Raw genomic sequence first — 19,458 nt, forward strand, 5'->3', positions numbered from 1 at the left:
GCTGTTAACCACTTAAACATTCTCCCTCTCCTGATAATAACTCTTTACTTTCCTTGACGTTGGATGTGCTACTACTAGTTTACCCGTTTAATTATAGATTCACTAGGATAAATACAATAAAGTTTATCTCTCGCCAAAAAGAATATTTACTAAGAAATCACAATGTAACATTACTTGTGTGTGTGTGTGTGTGTGTGTGTGTGTGTGTGTGTGTGTGTGTGTGTGTGTGTGTGTGTGTGTGTGTGTGTGTGTGTGTGTGTGTGTGTGTGTGTGTGTGTGTGTGTGTGTGTTCTGTCTTCTCGATCCCCAGTGAGTCGTGGCGGATGGCTGCTTATACTGAGCCAGGATCCTCTGGAGATTTCTTCCTGTTAAAAGGGAGTTTTCCTCTCCACTGTCACTAAATGCTTGCTTAGTATGAGGATTGCTGTAAAGTCACTGACACTAGTCAGTGACTTGATTCAATTTGCTGGGTTCCTTATATAGGAAACATTTTTTCTGATTGGCTTAATGAACTGACCTGGATTGGAATGTTTATTATGTGAAGTGCCTTGAGATGACTCGTCGTGATTTGGTGCTATATAAATAAACTTGAATTGAATTGAATGTGTTTTCGGTTATTAATGTATTGATTTGTTGAGCCATTGTGTTTATGTATACAAGTGCTTGTATTACCAAATTTTCTCTTAATTACTAATGTATTAGTTGATTTGTTAGTTACATTATGTTTTTGCCCTATTGGTGTTACAGTCACATGGAAAATGTTGTCTTGTTTTTTAGTCTCATCGACTACCTTGAAAACGAGATGGTTCATATAGAGAGGTTTATCCGACTAAAATATAAGTTCATCATTAAATAAATACATAATGCCATGTTTGTAAGTTATTAGAAAATGTAAAAAACTAAAGAAGCCTAAAGTATCAACTTTTTACATAGATTTTTTTCATTTTTTTCTGTTTGTCATCCCTTAAAGTGAGTCTCATTAAACCTCTAAAAGCTGACAGTAAAATTCCCTCGTCTTGTCTCACACTATTGGACTGTGTAACATCCACCTGTCGTGTTTAGGGTTTATCTCCGTTTCCGTTTTGCTGCCATTGCTTTATGAACTCCATCGTTACTAATGAGGTTCTGCTCATCCGAATGCAAATGTATGAAATCCCTGATTTCTGGTTAGTGGTCCGTCCTTTGAATGGGTGTCAGTCACCATTAGATGTGGGCAGGTGGTTGGTGTTTGATGGGACAGAATGATACCAACAGACGGTTGAACAGCTGCAGATGAAAGAAGACGGGAAGCGGGACAATAAATGGGTCTGAATGGGAGGTAATGAACAAACATCAGAGACAGTTAGAGCCAAAAGAGCTGACACTACAAATTAAAACTACTGAATGTTGAGTTTTTTTAATCACTTACTAAGAAGATTCCTTAAGTCAGATGTATCTAATCAGCATTTCTGCTTCTGTGGAACCGTGAAACAACTGTTAGTTTGACAGGGTTCTCAGCAGCAGGGGTCTGGTCACTAATCAAAGAAAAACAATACATAAAATAAAACATGCATTTTACTTTTAAATATTAAAAGAGAGGCAGTACCTGGGGCTGACACCAGAGGTCACTGCTGCAGTTTTACTCAGATTCATTAGTCAGAAATTTCTGCAATTTGTGTAAATTTTACAAAAAACAAATATAATTTTTATGTAATTTACTATTTATTGAAAAATCTAATCATTCATATTCATCTTCACATACACACACACACACACACACACACACACACACACACACACACACACACACACACACACACACACACACACACACACACACACACACACACACACACAATGCCATGTTTGTAAGTTATCATAAAATGTAAATATATCTCTGTGAGGATGTTATATTTTACATACTTACAGAGCTGTAATGGCATGGCTGAGAAGGCTTAAGGGCACTTCAGCAGCAAATTAAAAAAAAGTTGTTTTTATCTATAAAGTAAAAAGATGTAGGCCTTATTCATTTGTGCGTTTCTTTGGTGATTTTGATAATTTTGTTGTTCAACAAGAACAAATAACCCTTTTAGGATCCTGCTACAGTAATGTGAGGAAGTTTTAGAAGAAGGCCATTTTTTAAACACAGTTTTAGGCAAGTGTGGAAAACTCTAGTCAACAAAGAATGTTTTCAGAAATATAAATTATGATTAAGTTAAGCAGTTAACAAAATGCAAACTGAGTGACACCCCCCCCCCCCCCCCCCCCACACACACACACACACACACACCCAACCAAAGTCCTTAAGAGCCTGGAAGAGATGGTCTGGCCCCCACAGAGCCCTGATCTCATCATCATGGAGTGTGTCTGGGGTTAAATGAAGAGACAGAAGGATGTGAGAAGCCTACACCCGCAGAAGATCTGTGCTTAGTTCTTCCGGAACAACCTACCAGCCCACTTTCAACACCTGTGTTCAATTGTGGCTAGAAGCTGTTGCTGTTTTTGAGGCCTAGGGTGGTCACATTCATTGCCTTTGTTGATTGATGAAAATAAACACTTCCATTTCTGAAAGCATTCTTGGTTTACAGCATTTTTCACACCTGCCTAAAACTTTTGCACAGCGCTGTCGGTGCAGTTTCTAGTCTAAAAGCATGTTCCGTCTGTCTGACAACTTCACACAAATGGCTCTTTGGAGACTCAGTGTTGCAGCACTAATTTGAATATCTACCTTTTATGTAGCAGCGTTAGATGAGTGTTTAAACACAGCAGATCAGCAGCACCAAATTAAAACTAAAGACATGGAAAGCTGTTTTTGGCATCATTCAAATACATTTAGATGCTAAATATTCTGTGCAGGCGAGCTGATTAACAAACCCTCGTGGGAACAGATGCAACAAAACATTAAATATGGAGTGAAACAAAGTGAAGGTCAACTAAGGAGATCCTTAAAGGTACATGAAGAAAGAATGACTTCCTGTGGTCAAATGTAGGTACTGCAGGACTAGACAAAACAAACGAGTCCCCACTGAGCAACTGTTGCAGCTACGGCTCGGCTCCAGAAGTCTAGATGACGGGTCATACATTTTACTGTAATATTCGGTTGGTGGTAACTGAAAATTAGCTCGAGATATTTTTAGAGTCAACTGTTGATAATTCATTGTTAGCATTGTTAGTTCAACGTTAGCCTCTAACCTGTTTCACCCAATAATAAATAGTAACACACATTCACACTCTGGTGGTGATGAGATACAATGAAGCAACAGCTGCCACCGGTTTCGCCGACCAACAGGGAAGGTGGGTTAAGTGTCTTGCCAAAAGACACAACAGCAGCGCGGGAGCCAGGATTGAACCTACAACCTTCCAATTACTGGACAATCCGCTCTACCTCCTGAGCTACTACTGCCCCACTAGTGTCAAATAAAAGGATGATGTAGCCTCTTAAGGATACAAGAAATAGCCTTCTGGTCACTCCTTTTTGCTAGCTTGGGGTCTTTCCGCCACTGGTGTCAAATTTCAAATATCGGTGCAGCAGCACCGGGCAACTCTGCAGGCTCAAATATGATTGGCTCTGGAAACAGGAAGTATGGAGGCAGAACAGATTTTTAAAGAAAACGTTCCTCTTCGGCTATTTTAAAGGAGAAAAACTGACAAATCCCCAGGTGGTTGAGAATGAAATCTGTTCCAATAAAACTTTCCACCCAACATGAAGGAGACATTAGACGGTTTTGTTATTATTTCACTGTAGAATTCTTACTTATTGCTCCTTTAAAACAAATGTAACCAACAGAGTGAGAGTGCCGAGTAACAACAAAACCGGTTATTATTATAAGCTTTGCTTTGTTGTTTTATCACTTCTAGATCCTGAAACAGGCGCGCCAGAGCTTTTCCTCCACAGAGATTGGCTCTTACGGCATTCATTAATACTAGAGAGCACTGCAGATGTGTTGGGAAAAAAACAAGTGAACCTGGTCTTTACAGTCTTTACGTTCTTGGATGTCCTGACAGGAAGTCTCAGAGGTGAGGGATTTGTTGCTATGATGATGCTGCTAAGGGCACTAAACTTCATTTAGTTTAGATGAAGATATTAAGAATTATTAGTAGAAAAAAAATTTTTTTAAAGCAGACTTTGCTACTATGTTTTTAGCACATTTTGTATTTAGTCTTTATTTTACTACCGTAAATCCTCTAATACAGGCCCGGGCCTGTATTTCACTCAAGCTCATCAAGCTCCAGGCCTTTATTGGAAGGAGGGCCAGTATTAGAGGCAGGCCTCTATTTCTATTTGAGCAAAATGAACTAATGGTTTGCTGGAGTTTTTGACAATTAAAATTGCGCCCACATTTTCAAAGTTAAACACATTTCTTTTAACAACGGTAGTTTCTGCTTCAGCCCTCCCCCCTCCCCCTGCTTCAGCCCTCTCCCCCCTCCCCCTGCACAGCGGCCGCAAACTCACTGATGCGCCTGCAGCCTCTCGGAGTTCCTGCTGCTCTAAACATTAAAATAATTATTTCATTGTCTGTTCCTCACTTCTGATTACCTTGAATGGTGTCTGTTTGTTGCAACAGCAGGTACAAAAACTAACTTGTTTTTATTTGACTATTTTTCTGTCCTGCCTGTTTATCATCTTCCTGCATCTCCTCTCAATCCTAAAGAAAAACTGCTACCTGGGTTCATATATATTCACCTCATGAGTTACCTTTGAACTGCAGTTCTAAAAGATCTACCGACCGGAAAAACAGCGGAGCGCTCGCTGTTTGGCGGCCGTATCAAAGATCAGTGCGTCGGAGGACAAGGTGATGCGCGCAGCGCCCCGCTCCACAGCAGCGAAACGCATCAGGCGCAAATAAAAGACAGAAAACATTAAAGGAAATGAACTGACATGAACGATCGCGTGTTAAATTAGTTTTTGAGGTGGCGACACCTGATTGTTACTGTGACCGTGCTCAGGAGGCAGATCTACCGACCGCGAAAACAGCGGAGCGCTCCCTTCTTGGCGGCCGCATCAGTGATCTGTGTGTCGGAGGACAAGATGAAGCGCCCCGCTCCACAGCAGCGATACACATCAGGCGCAAATAAAAGACAGAAAACATTAAAGGAAATGAACCGACATGAACGATCGCGTGTCAGTACCTACGGTCAGGCGCAGCGCGTTGCCCCACCCCCCGAGCGCAGGAGCTTGTCATCTGCTGACAGCAGGCTGCTGTCTTTTCCGAGGGCTGCATCTTGCCGGTCATTATCGCGTGACAGCGACTAGTCGACGACAGGCATAAAAAGTCACTATAGTGAAGTTGACTAGTTCATACAACCCCTACTGCTGCTCCCCAGAGTGTTCTGCAGCATAATCAGCACGTTCACTTTGAACTTGATAGTGTAATGACCTGGCTGGGGTTGTAAGCCAGGTGCATTCTGGGTATTGTGTTATATGTGTTTCCTATCGTTCTGCTAGTTCCTATGTGTTGATTTGCGTGTTGTGTGTTATGTAAGCCACAGGGAAGGTGATGTGTGTTCTGTGGAGTGGGTTGAATTAGCATGGTTAACTGACACCGTGACTCTGTGTGGTAGGAGCGTGATAGAGGATCGTGTCTGTAGCGTTACAAAGCGTTTAAGAAAAAGCCTAATAAAGGTCTGCGTGAACCTCTACTGCCTCCTGCTGGTTGATTTGGGGACTATAACCCTGCCGCTGGGACGCTCATACTTGCTTGTTACCACATTCCACCCGGCCACAATAAGAGACCGGCCATTATTCACCTCCGCTGACTCAGACACTGGCCAAAATTGGAGACCCGGCCTTTAATTGAATACCGGCCTGTATTAGAGGATTTACGGTATTTTGATTTAACAATTTTTAGTTAGATTTATCTAAATTTGCATTTATTATAATTAAATCTTTATTTACAATTCTGGAAAACATCCATCCATTTTTAGCCGCTTATCCAGAGTCAGGTCGTGGGGGGCAGCAGCCTAAGCCGAGACGCCCAGACTTCCCTCTCCCCAGCTACTTGGGTCAGTTAACTGATTTGTTTGATTACATTTTTTTGTTTGTTTTTTATTATTATTGTGCAAAAAGTTGATGTTTTGGTTGAACTCTGTGGTTTGAGTTCATAAATGTGATGCATCCACTGTTATTACTGACACTTTATCTTACAAATAAGGTGGAAAACATTTCGGCCATGAAAATCAGCCCAAAGATTTGCAGCACAAATAGGCCAAGGGCTGACTGTGACCTCTGAATATAAGCAGTTAAATCTCTCGTTAGAAACCATTCTAACGGTTTGCCAAACCTGAAAACATTTTAAAGATGCTGTGAATGGAAATGATAGAAAAGTTAATCAAAAATAGACTTTTTATGAAACCATATGAAACCAGCAGCTGCTCTATGGTTTCAACTGTCAAACCCTCCAATGAACACTTTGTTTTTTCAGAGCCACCTGCTCCATCTGTACAGTAACAGTTCAGTTGTCTCATCATAAATAAGTGATGTCATTGTCTCCTGCTCTGAGGACGAGGGACAAACTGCAGCAGAAGTCACTGCATTCATCTGCCTGACAAACGGACTTCCATGTTACCCGTCTGAATGTGCGAGTCGGAGCGTGACAGCTGCCGAGCCACAGGAGCGCTCCTTGTTTTTGGTGTAACTGAAGCGTGCGCAGAAACAGGGAGAAGTCTTGTGTGGAAGGAGGCGAGAGGAGGACGAAAAGAGGAGATCGGGGCAACTGTGAACAAAATTACTCCTCAGAACAATTTGACGAATGCATTTAGGAGAATTGGTGCTGCTTTCTCTTGAGAAACACGTTCAGCACGTCACAAAATTCAAAAAGCATAAATTAAACGTCAACATTTTCTTTTTAAAAAATTACAATTTCTTTTACTTTTAAATTTAGGAACATGGAGGTGGTTCTCAACAACCAAAACCTTGATTCCTAAATTAGCAAACAGCAAGAAAACAAACACCTCTGTCGTTAAAAAAATGGCTTCATTAATATAATTCTTCAGTCGCCGTGCAGAATAAAAGTGGATCAAAGAGTTTGTGATTCCAAACACACACGTGTGTGTTTGGAATGAATTTTAAACAGGTTTCCTATTAAACATGTTTATCAATTATGCGAACCAGCCAGAGAAAGCATAATTATAAATCAAGTCCAATTTGTGCTCGATTACAGCAGCTCCTGCAGTTTGGACATGGTGATTAATGTCCTGAAGGCCTAGGATTAAAAACACGCCGTGCTGTAAAACAGAAGCGATTCTGTATATTAGGACACGCCGTCCTCCCTTCACACTTTCATTTATACAGCGTGTTGTGACAGCAGTGATTTAGTTTAGTAAATCATTTATGAGCGCCGTCTTAAATTCAGCTTACATCTCAATCATGCCTCCTGACAGAAGGGCAGAAGCCTCAGACTCAACTTAATTATCATAAAAAGTCAATAACCCCCACCAGAAAGAGCTGGTGGGTGATGAATCCTACGTGCATGAACCGGCGCACCTGTTCACCGGGCAGAAGATGACAGTTGCTGATTTGATGTTTAAGGGTCATTTGAAGCCACTTTCATTTAAAATTCATCTAAAGTGAAAAGCAAATATATCCAATTCTTACTGGAGATTCTCATATGCAAGACACACACACACACACACACACACACACACACGTTACTGTACCACCAAGTGTTAACACACCAAGTCCCAACTGAGCGCTGCTAAAAAGAGCAACCACTGCAGAATCCTCACAAGCCACGCAGCTCCACATGAAGGCGGCAGGGTTCGTCTCTTACCTGCAGCCCGCGTCTCCTCAGAATGCTGGACTCGTCCATGGTGCGGAGACCGGACTCGTCGTCCTACCGGTGCATAGCCATGCTGTGCAGCCTCGCTCCAGTCTCCCACTCCCTCCCTCCTTCCCTTCCTCCCTGGGGCTTAGCAGCTGCTAAACACTTCCATCAGAAGTTATCTGATTGGAGCGGGGCAGTCAGGTGACACCTCCTCTTGTTCCTCTCCTGTCTAACTTCAGGGGGGCGGAAAGAGAGCGACCGAGAGAGAGAGGGAGGAAAACAAGAGAGAAGACAGGCAGCTCCAATTTGGCGTGGAAAAGAGGGGGGGGGGGGGGGAGGGGGGGAGAGTGGGTGACGGTGAAGGTGGGACAAGTGGGAACCCAGAGACTCAATTCTGCGAGCAGCCCACGCTTTCTGGGCACACTGATGACCATGAAAACAGGAGGATATCCTTCGCAGCATTGTTCTGCTCCAAGCTGTGGAAGTAATCTGGCAACCTGTGTGCAGCACCTCGGACTCGGCTCACTGCAGCGGCACAAACGCCGTGAAACACACACCTGGAGGTTAGGCCCGTGACAGCAACACGACAGCTGACATTAGAGAATGCATTAAAGGCAAAAAAAAGGGCAGAAAATCATAAGAAAAATCCTAGAACACCAGGAAAAAGCAGTTAAGTCTGCAGTTCAACTTCCTCAAAGACAAATGTGGATCTGCAGGACATTCTTCCCTTATTCCACAAAACCCAACACACCAAAATCCACAGCCTGTTATGAACACAACTGCACATCCGGTATCAATTTCCAACAATTTCATGCGCTGCAGCCCCACAGAGATGAGTTTGGAGACACCACAGGTCTTCGCACTAACTCGGCGTCCCCACGCCATCAGGAGTTATTAGCATTTGTAAAATAAGTTGTTCCGACGTGCCCTGGTGCCGGTCCCATCTTGCAATTTCACATTCTGTTTCAGTCTCTGTTTCTTTACCCCCTCCTCCTATTTCAGCCTCTCAATTCCATTCACTGTGCTGCTGCTCTGTGAATATTAAGTGGGCTCCTTCCCTTTTCCAATCCAATGCTTTTTCCCCTCCCCTCAGACAAAGATAGCAGGAACTAGAGTTGGTGCATGGTAAACATGGAACCGCTACACCAACGTCCCTCGTTCTTGACCCAGCATAAGTGCGAGCTGATCGAGTCGCGTCGCTGCGGCGACAGTCGTTTGTATTGGCGCGCCGATAACGGAGTTCAGAGTAAAAAGCTCAGGTCCGTTTTTGAATAAACCCCTTAAGACCTTAGAGGACAGGGATTGCAGTGGTTTTCAGTTTTAACAATGCCTCACAGATTACCTGAGGGAATTAACGGATCCTGTTATGTTCAGCAGCTTGGTCTCAAGCCACTGCTCAGCCCACCAGCTGCTGAAAGGGACAATTAAAGAACTTCCACCTTGTGTTATGCATTCAGACAAAGAGCCTTTTCCAGGATCCACTGAAGACATCTCTTATTCATTTTCTTTCCCTTTCCTTACACGATTTAATCACAATCTTTTATTTCTATTACTTTTTAATATATATTTTTTTTGTTCTTGTGATGCTCCTCGTGATTTTTACCCTGAGAGGCACTCATATAAATGATTGTTTCTTCGTCTTCTCCAAATGTATCCTATTCACAAACTTGTCCTTTTTTCATTAATATTTCTCATCAACATTTATTTTAAGTATTCCTATTAGCTTGAAGTTTTCATTTTCAGATGCATTGATTGGTCGACTATTGTCATATGCCATTTTGAAATACGGTAGCTGTTTAGGGACATATAATGCTCTGCGTTTGGCATTTGCTAGTTGTTATTAGCCATGAAACACAGCAAGCATAAGTATCAACAACATAGCTAAACAAACCGTTTTTATTACCAAACACAAATTTAGATTAAAGTTAGAAAACACACCTTAAACAAACGGACCTGATCGCTGGATTGACGGCTGGAAGTCGATGACGTTACCTTTTGAAACGTGTTGGCTACAGCTGCAGTACCCACTCTGAACAGCTGATGCTCAAGTGTCACATTTATTTACACACTGGGCCATTACATTTCATGTAAAATGAAACTTAAACTAAATCTGTATCAGTAGAATAACCTGAGGTGATGCATCATCCTGCTGTTTGCTTTTTACCGCTGGCGCAATAGTAAATGCAGATCACAACACAGCAGAACTTATTTCACAATCTTTCATTAAAAAAATGTTTTGAAACTCAGTTTATGAACATTATCCATACAGTTTTAGATTCTTGTCGTGTATAACGGTGTTCAACCAATAAAGAGTGTTCACAAGCAGTGATTGTTGTTTAAAAGTGTTAACTCATTCACTCATTAGCATTTTTTTACTGTGTGGACGTTGGAACGAGCCCCCGCACTGTGAGAGCAAACATCCCAGCTCTAAAGCCGATCTTCATCCGTGTACGTCACTCGTCACGTGACCAGAGAGCAGAAAATCCATGTGTTAGAAGATCTTTTTGGGCCGCTGCTGTAAAAAAAAAAGTGAGGCACCAACTGGAAAAGCTTCTGCTGATCACGATTCGACAACGGATTATGAAAGAAAGGATAACGCTCGAAACACGGATTCTTCTTGATTTAAGAGGCGAGGCTACTCTTTGTTTTGGTAGTTTTGGCATCTACATCATCATTGAGCACAACGTTCTGTGACTCCTAAAAAAAAAAGGTGAAAACGTTGAAAAACGCTGGCAGAAAAGGGCTTTTCTGATCAGGAAACGGCTGGCAGTGAACAAGTTGATAAGGCTGATTTGTTGCATTAAGACACCTGTTAGAAGACACAGTGACACAAACCCTGTGATCTGTGCAGACAAGCCAACTTCCTGCTGGATGATCTTCTGCAGACACTTTTATGGCTTGAAGCTAAAAACCAGTTTTCCCCTTTCAGGAATATTATGATTTTTTAGAAATCTGTAAAAGTGATCATCTTAGCCTTTACTGTCATATAACGTAAGTCCATCCCCCATAGTGCCCCATGCAATTAGAAATGGCCACCATTAAGCATTAGCCAATAATAAAAAATTTGTTTAAAATGAAAACTAATAATACAGAGGTGTGAAAAACTATTTGCCCCCTTCCTGATCTCTTATTTTGTTGCATGTTTGTCACACAAAATGTTTCTGATCAAACACATTTAACCATTAGTCAAAGATAACACAAGTAAACACAAAATGCAGTTTTGAAATGATGATTTTTATTATTTAGGGAGAGAACAAAATCCAAACCTACATTGCCCTGTGTGAAAAAGGAATTGCCCCTGAACCTAATAAATGATAAATGACCCGCACTTGTATAGAGCCTCTCAGAGTAAGGACTCCAAAGCGCTTTACACTACAGTGTATCATTCATCCATTCACACACTGATGGTGATGAGCTACGATGTAGCCACAGCTGCCCTGGGGCGCACTGGCAGAGGCGAGGCTACTGAGTACAGGCGCCACCGGTCCCTCCGACCACCACCAGCAGGCAAGGGGCTGTTAAGTGTCTTGCCCAAGGACACAACAGCAGAATTCTCTGACCGGACCTGGGATCGAACCTGCAACCTTTTGATTACTGGACAACCCGCTCAACCTGTTGAGCTACTGCTGCCCCACAATAACTGGTTGGGCCTCCCTTAGCAGCAATAACTGCAATCAAGCATTTGCGATAACTTGCTACGAGTCTTTTACAGCACTCTGGAGGAATTTTGGCCCACTCATCTTTGCAGAATTGTTGTAATTCAGCTTTATTTGAGGGGTTTCTAGTATGAACCGCCTTTTTAAGGTCATGCCATAGCATCTCAATAGGATTCAGGTCAGGACTTTGACTAGGCCACTCCAAAGTCTTCATTTTGTTGTTCTTCCGTCATCCAGAGGTGGATTTGCTGGTGTGTTTTGGGTCATTGTCCTGCTGCAGCACCCAAGATGGCTTCAGCTTTAGTTGACTAACAGATAGCCGGATATTCTCCTTCAGGATGTTTTGGTAGACAGTTGAATTCATGGTTCCATTTATCACAGCAAGCCTTCCAGTTCCTGAAGCAGCAAAACAACCCCAGACCATCACACTACCACCACCATATTTTACTGTTGGTATGATGTACTTTGTCTGAAATGCTGTTACTTCTACGCCAGATGTAACGGGACGTTTGCCTTCCAAAAAGTTCAACTTTTGTCTCATCAGTCCACAAGATACTTTCCCAAAAGTCTTGGCAATCATTGAGATGTTTCTTAGCAAAATTGAGATGAGCCCTGATGTTATTTTTGCTTCACTGTGGTTTGCGTCTTGGAAATCTGCCATGCAGGCATTTTTTGTCCAGTCTCTTATGGTGGAGTCGTGAACACTGACCTTAACTGAGGCAAGTGAGGCCTGCAGTTCTTGGTTGTCCTGGGGTCTTTTGTGACCTCTCGGATGAGTCGTCTCTGCACCATTGGGGTAATTTTGGTCGGCCTCCCACTCCTGGGAAGGTTCACTACTGTTCCATGTTGTTGCCATTTGTGGATAATGGCTCTCACTGTGGTTCGCTGGAGTCCCAAAGCTTTAGAAATGGCTTCATAACCTTTACCAGACTGATAGATCTCAGTTCTCATTTGCTCTTGAATTTCTTTGGATCTTGGCATGATGTCTAGCTTTTGAGGTGCTTTTGGTCCACTTCTGTGTCAGGCAGCTCATATTTAAGTGATTTCTTGATTGAAACAGGTGTGGCATTAATCAGGCTTGGGGGTGGCTACAGAAGCTGAACTCAGGTGTGAAACACCACAGTTGGGTCATTTTTTAACAACGGGGGCAATTACTTTTTCACACAGGGCAATGCAGGTTTGGATTTTGTTCTCTCCCTAAATAATAAAAACCATCATTTCAAAACTGCATTTTGTGTTTACTTGTGTTATCTTTGACTAACGGTTAAATGTGTTTGATGATCAGAAACATTTTGTGTGACAAACATGCAAAAGAATAAGAAATCAGGAAGGGGCAAATAGTTTTTCACACCATATGTCAGATGCTCAGTTTAAAAACAGAGAAATCCAAATGTGTTTTTTTAGTTAAACTGGATGCAAAATAGTCTATTTAAGGCAGTTTTGGGGCGGTTCAAGCTGGTGGCCGTAGAGCAGAGGAAGAGACGAGCCTCTGGGAAACGTCTGAGAGCTAGTCTGTGACTCATTTCCTCCTGCCAGCTGAGGTCGTTTCCACAGCCTTTGAAGGAAAAACCTAAAGCTGGCACTGAACACATGCAGAGAGAGCTGATGGAGTGACCCACACCCTCTGCTCCGCCAGAGCTTATCAGACCAAAGAGGTGAGCTGCAGATGGTCAGAGATATGACCTCTGAGGAGAACGTTAACGTGAGAAAGAGTCAATTTCCGCCATACAAAGCAGAGCAAAACTAAATCTGTCCGAAGTCAAAGAGGTGCAAATAACCAACCATGATAAAACCTGCAACCTCCTGGAGGAAAAGGCAATTCTTTAAACCTCAGAGAAAAAAAGATGGTAACCAGGAAGAACCAATAACTTCAATCACTCTCCATGTCTGGATTTTCTATTTTGATTTGAAGCGATATTTAGCTGGAGAGAGCATAAGTTAACTGGTAGCATCAGCAACTCCACAACGTTTTGATGGAATCTGATAAAAATCCATCAGATGTTTTGCTTCAGTAGAAAACAAATATGGGAAAACTCCAAAAGTATAACTTACAAGCAACAAGAAGTTATCTTTTGCATTTTCTTGACTATGTCAAAAGGCAACGTGTGGATGAGGATACGTGTGTGTGTGTGTGTGTGTGTGTGTGTGTGTGTGTGTGTGTGTGTGTGTGTGTGTGTGTGTGTGTGTGTGTGTGTGTGTGTGTGTGTTCCTTTTTCTAGCAACAACTAACTATTTCAGGAACCATGATATCAGCGAAGGACATCACTGACTGACAATTACCAAAGAGAATGAGTCTGTAAAGGCACGGCATCAGGATTATGACAATCTTATCTTCATATCATGCCAGGAGTGAATTATTGATTTTCTGCCAAAGAGCATCACGGTCAAGAGGGATGTACCACGCTAGTGAAGGAGCCGTGCACAGCCGGGGGCACCAAGCAGGAAAAGGAGGCAATAACAGGAGACCAGTGAGACAAAAAGGGTGACTGAAGGTTAAACCTGCAAAAACCCTGCAGACAAGATGACAGGAACGAAAACAAAACTGAAGAACTGAAAATTCCTCGTCTTTGGTTAGCTTTTAGGTTACCTGTGCTTAAATTATTGCTTTATCAAACATAAAGAGTTTATCTGGATAAAATTTTAAATTGTCCCCGTAAGGCAACAACTGTCACACTTAATATTTTCATTCTACCCCGTTTTAGAAAGCTAAAGAAAAATAAATTAACAGAAAAATCACTTTTCTGTCACCATTTTCCCTTTCTTTGATGATGTTGAATTGCCTAATTGAACATTTACAGTAGAGGGACATTAACACAAAAAAGCTATTAATTTGTTAACTGGGTGAAAACTAATTATTCTCATTTATTATTATTATTCATGAACATAACGGCACCAGAATGAAAGCAAACCAGAACTTTTCCAGCAGTCCGACCCTAAACAAAATGAAAAGGCCTTGGAGGAATTTATTGGATGGTCAGACTAACTTTTCTGTTTACTGATTGGCTCGTTTTCACTGACAACTAATGTAGGCTTTGATAAAAACATTTTTATGATGTTGGCAACTATAAAAAGATTTAAAGATAAGTTCTGGTAAAAGAATGTTTTTGTTTCATCTTTACATGAAACATTTGTTTTTATTCATATGTTGAGTGAACATTGGCTTATTTTGCAAAATATTATGTTTTGTTGAACTTAAACTGGTTAACTAACCGTGGTTATTTTTACGTTTCTTTAAAGGGACTTTTCGGACTTTTGAATTTTTATGCTCGTGATTGCCCCCTCAGGCCAAAAGCGTAACGGCAGCTTCAATAGTAGGCTCGTGCACGAGGCGCACATGCTGTACGTGCACACTCCTTAACGAAAATAACAGCTGAGACAGTCCCGTGTGTGTGTGTGGCCCGGATGACAGAAAAACACAGCAAATTAATAAAATAATATGCCTCTCTCTGCAGCTGCACTTTCTCGTCGGCCGGCCGAACGTGCAGTGTGTGTGTGTGTGTGTGTGTGTGTGTGGCCCGGAGGACATAGGACGGGAGAATGCACAGCTAATTAATTAAATAATTTGGTTCTGTACCTTTCTCTTCAGCACAGCCGACAAAGGTTTAAGATGGGTCAGTCCTCCTGCATGCTCAGATCATTCCCTTCCCTTGCTTGAAAAATTGTTCCAAAATGAAAGTTGAACCCACATCTTTTTTATCTGTGAATTCAATGCCGTTCGGCGAGTCTCATAAAAATTTGGGCATCTTACTGTAAAAAAATACCATTAATGTAAAAAAGAAACTCCAAATAAACTATGTTCGCATCTAGAATCGAACCCAGGACTTCTGCATGAGAGTCAGCCATCTTAATAGGTGACCTAAAGCACCAGTAATGTTTGATGCATCTGTAACATTTATATCCTTGACGACAGCTGTAACAACGTCAAACCAAAGAACGGTTCGGAGCAAAAATGGCTATTTTGTTGCTAATTTACAGAAAATATCTAGCAGAAAGTTCTACAGAAAGTAGCTAAGGGTCCTCAGAAATGTAGCTAGGTTTGTCACTAGGCGTTAGGAACAGCGACAAAGTCGCTGAGTTGGCACTACCTCTCTCTCTGCTGCTAAAGCTACGGATAGCAAATGCTACGGGCTATGCCTGAGCGTGAACGCGCATGAAGCAGCCTGCTTGACCCAAGCAGCTCTCTTTCTGTGATTTTACAGAAAAACAGGCAATCACAGTAAAAATGCCAGTGCTCATTCTACAGGACCAGCGCATTTCAGGAGAATGTATGAAGAAGAAATGTATTATTTCTATACATGTTTTGGCTGTCAAACTTCCTTATGGTCCCTTTAAATATTCATTTAGAATTCTAGAATATTTTATAAACATTTTATATTATCTTTTAGCATCATTAAATGTTTATAAGGTACGCTAGTGTCCTGCAATTATACATTATATTTTATAACAATATAATTTTGTATTATAATAAATGGTCAAATTAAAAATACACTATGTCATTCAAATAGCCCGTTTCCAGGCAGCTCGCCCCTCTGTCATCATCACTCCCTTGCTGCCATTTCCTCATAACCCATATGACAGATGACACACTGTCATTTTAATTTGAGGCATCTTTACTTGTTAAGACACACTTAGAATTTTTTTTCATGAAAGCATGTCAATTATTCCAGCCAAAACTTCTAAAACCTCACATTAATCCTCATTTTCTGACTGGAGCTTAAAACTCTGAAAGGAAAACAAAGATAATGGCACTATCCATTCGGTGACGAGCAGCCAAAGCGTCTGTCTTTTATGATTCACTCACAGTCTCCTCTAAGCTCATTCTGAAGACAGGATGACACAGTGGCTTTAGAAACCCCCCAAAGGTGTCACTGCTGCTGGCTCCGGTCATACCATTAAGATGTGGAAACACACCGACCAATCAGCTTTTACCCAAACGGATCTGAACAGCAACCGTATTACATCAGCGGACATTTAAATTAATAGCTTTTCACAATTATGTACTTTTCAACTGTGTGTAACTAAAATCACAAGAAATTATTTTTATGTGACTTTTAAACACACCCTATTATGCCAGTGAGTGAAGTTTCAGCCTCTTCCAGTTATCAATGGTGTTCCACAAGGGTTGATACTAGGTCCTACCCTCTTCTCAATCTATATTTACAACATAGCTAATTATGTTATAGATTTATGTATTCATCTCCATGCAGAAACAGTTAGCATTTTCAGTTAAACGCATCTAAAACTACAGTCACGTGATTTAGTAAAAGTGGGTACTTTACTTTGTAGATCACCAGATTTCTACACCATGGATGAACACCTTTGGAAAAGGTCACTGAATATAAATACTTGAGAATTTTGGTAGAAAATACTGAATTTTTCCAAACAACAGTTTAGAGGCCAAGATTAAATCAAGAATCAGATTTATTTACAGAATGGGTTCTTTCATTTCATCTGTAAGGAAAACATTGGTGCAAATGACCAATGTTTGATTATGGTGAGGTCATTCAGAGATCAGCATCCAAACATTTGCTCCATAAGCTTGATGTTATTTACCACTCTGACATCTGGTATATGCTCCTTCTAGAACTCACCATTCTTCTCTGAATTGGCCATCATCGTACACTTGCTGCAAAATTCACTGGTTTACTGGTAAATATGTTGTGGAGATTAAAAATAAATAAAATGGTCATCTCGCACTCATCTATAAACCTCAGCCAATAACAGACAATAGATCGGTTCTCTAAACCCTGTATTGTGGATGAATAGGGTTGGACGATGGGGCGAATTATTCAACCATCGAAGATGGGCTGAGCCATTACGGTTGTTTTTACAAGAGGTGGCGTGTTTGTTTGCCCGTGAGTTGGTTAATGACGGACATTTTACGTCACGCACAGACAACATCGCAGAAGTAACAATCAAGAAAAGATCTCCATCATCTGAGCATTATGTCACACTTTCCCAGTCTCTAGCTGCTGACAGATTCATCCAGAACATCATCCGTGAGTCTGTCCGAGACAGAAATCCAGAACTTCATAACCTCTTGAGCAAGCTCCCTAGAGACATTAGATTATGCACAAGCAGGTGATCAGTTCATGTTTACGCTGAGCAGAAGGAAGGTGCGTTTGGGCTGCAGCAGGCAAAATGTTCCCAACTTGAGTGAAATCATTTAATTGCATTAATTATTTGTTACTGGGGCACTCTAATCAGCTTGTTTGGACTAAATATTAATAAAAAATGAATGAAATATAACAGTATTAAATGATTATTATTTTAAAAATGAAAGTGACAGGGATATATGGATCATGTGACCTCCTCAGCAGCAGCGATGCCTTCCGTTTCCTACTCAAACTCATAAAATAGAGAAACCCAGTGGCCTTTGTTCAGAAAAAAAAAAAACTACAAATACAACATTAAACAAAAAGAAAAATCTAAATTTCTCTTCCAGTAAACATATGTGCTGCCCTTCTATAAAATAATGCATCTGTGTTTGGACAGCTGTGTTCGCAAATCAGTCCGTGCATGATGATGTCACGAATTAATCGCCCATCGCCATCTATTGGACCAACGGTTGGCGTATGGCGTTTAAAGCGTGCCACAACCCGTGCACGCGCATTGGGTCCACAGCGCGCGTGTGAACGGGACTCACGAGCGCAAATATACATGGCAGCGCGCGTGTGAACGGGACTCGCGCGCGTGTGAACGGGACTCGCGAGCGAAAATATACATGGCGAGAGGTCATTTGTGCACAGAGAGGGAGCAAACTGTGTCTGTGAGCGCACAAGGATGTGCACAAGTGACAAACCTGCATGCGCGCGTTGTCAACGAGCACACGGCAGAGGAAAACGTGCGCGCGCGGCAGCCTCTGTGCGCGCTCGGCAGCCTCTCTGCGCGCTTGGTTTCTGACTCCTGCTCGCTCGGCTGTAAGGGCTTTTGGCACTCTGGAGGCGTGGCCTGTGGCAGATCTTGTCTGTCCTCTGATTGGTTAGTTCACCCCGCACTTTACCCTCTATCTATATAAAAAAGTCTGATGTTCAGTAGTTGCTGGCATAGCTCAGCTGGGAGAGCGGGTGACTCTCGCCCCAGAGGATCCAGGTTCGAGTCCGGGCAAGGAGAATGTAGTAGACATCATGTTAATTTTTCTTAATTTCAGGTATTTTACAGTTGTGACCGTTCAACTGTCATTAAACGTCCGAATGTTTGCTGGGCAGTGTTTTAAAAAGTGCACATAAGCTAGATGGTTTTAACCATATAAAATTACATTTTTTGTGATACTGGAAAAATACATACTGAAATAAAACTACTGATTGAAAACTTAATGACTGTGATTGTACAATATATGACTCACTAATACACTGCAAACTCCCTTAGAGTGGGGCTTCGAGAGAGAGAGAGAGAGAGAGAGAGAGAGAGAGAGAAAGAGAGAAAGAGAGAAAGAGAGAAAGAGAGAGAAAGAGAGAGAAAGAGAGAGAGAGAGAGAGAGAGCGAGAGTGAGAGCGAGAGCAAGAGAGAGAGAGAGAGAAAGAGAGAAAGAGAGAAAGAGAGAGAGAGAGAAAGAGAGAGAGAAAGAGAGAGAGAGAGAGAGAGAGAGAGAGAGAGAGAAGTTCTTGCCTCATTAATGAATTGTTTATATATTTCAAAACATGTTTTTTTTTATTTTAATGATGCATATAAATAATTTAAATGTTAATTTAATGAAATATTTCTATTTTTTCATTACCTCACCCTTGTTTTGACAAAAACGGGACCTTGCTGGATAATATCATGGAGAAACTATTTGTTCACAGTACATGGCTCAGTGAGGATCTGTGTAAAGGAGGAGATACTCAGAAATCTGTCTGCAGATTGTTACAACCCAGACTGGAAGTGGTGGGCTGTAATAAGAAAGGAGACCAAACAGAGGAGTGGGGGTTCAACAACTGATTTATTTAACAAAAGTAAGGATTTACTAAAGCAAGTTAGTGAACAGAAAATGGCCATCTCAAGGTTTTACTCGGATGTCCCTCAGCAGGGTGCAGCACTGTTGAAGGTCATCTGAATGAAAGCTTGATATGCAGTTTCTT

At 41.6% G+C, this 19,458-nt stretch overlaps 2 protein-coding genes across 9 annotated transcripts in view; one reads left to right on the plus strand and one right to left on the minus strand.

Moving 5' to 3' along the window:
• LOC139070353 (uncharacterized) overlaps nt 1-19,458 on the plus strand; it is a 275,750-nt gene that overhangs the window by 228,578 nt on the left and 27,714 nt on the right. The window lies entirely within an intron of this gene.
• mast4 (microtubule associated serine/threonine kinase family member 4) overlaps nt 1-19,458 on the minus strand; it is a 143,746-nt gene that overhangs the window by 85,677 nt on the left and 38,611 nt on the right. For 2 of the 8 annotated variants that reach the window (XM_054744549.2, XM_054744547.2), the window contains exon 1: nt 7,749-7,885. The exons of the other annotated variants lie outside the window; for them this stretch is intronic. In XM_054744549.2, coding sequence (XP_054600524.2) covers nt 7,749-7,787 — 39 coding nt within the window. In that variant the 5' untranslated portion in view covers nt 7,788-7,885. Of the gene's footprint in view, nt 1-7,748; nt 7,886-19,458 lie in introns of those variants that run through there. 8 annotated transcript variants of the gene reach the window in all.

Source organism: Nothobranchius furzeri, chromosome 6, assembly GCF_043380555.1.
Source record: "Nothobranchius furzeri strain GRZ-AD chromosome 6, NfurGRZ-RIMD1, whole genome shotgun sequence".
Lineage (NCBI taxonomy): Eukaryota > Metazoa > Chordata > Actinopteri > Cyprinodontiformes > Nothobranchiidae > Nothobranchius > Nothobranchius furzeri.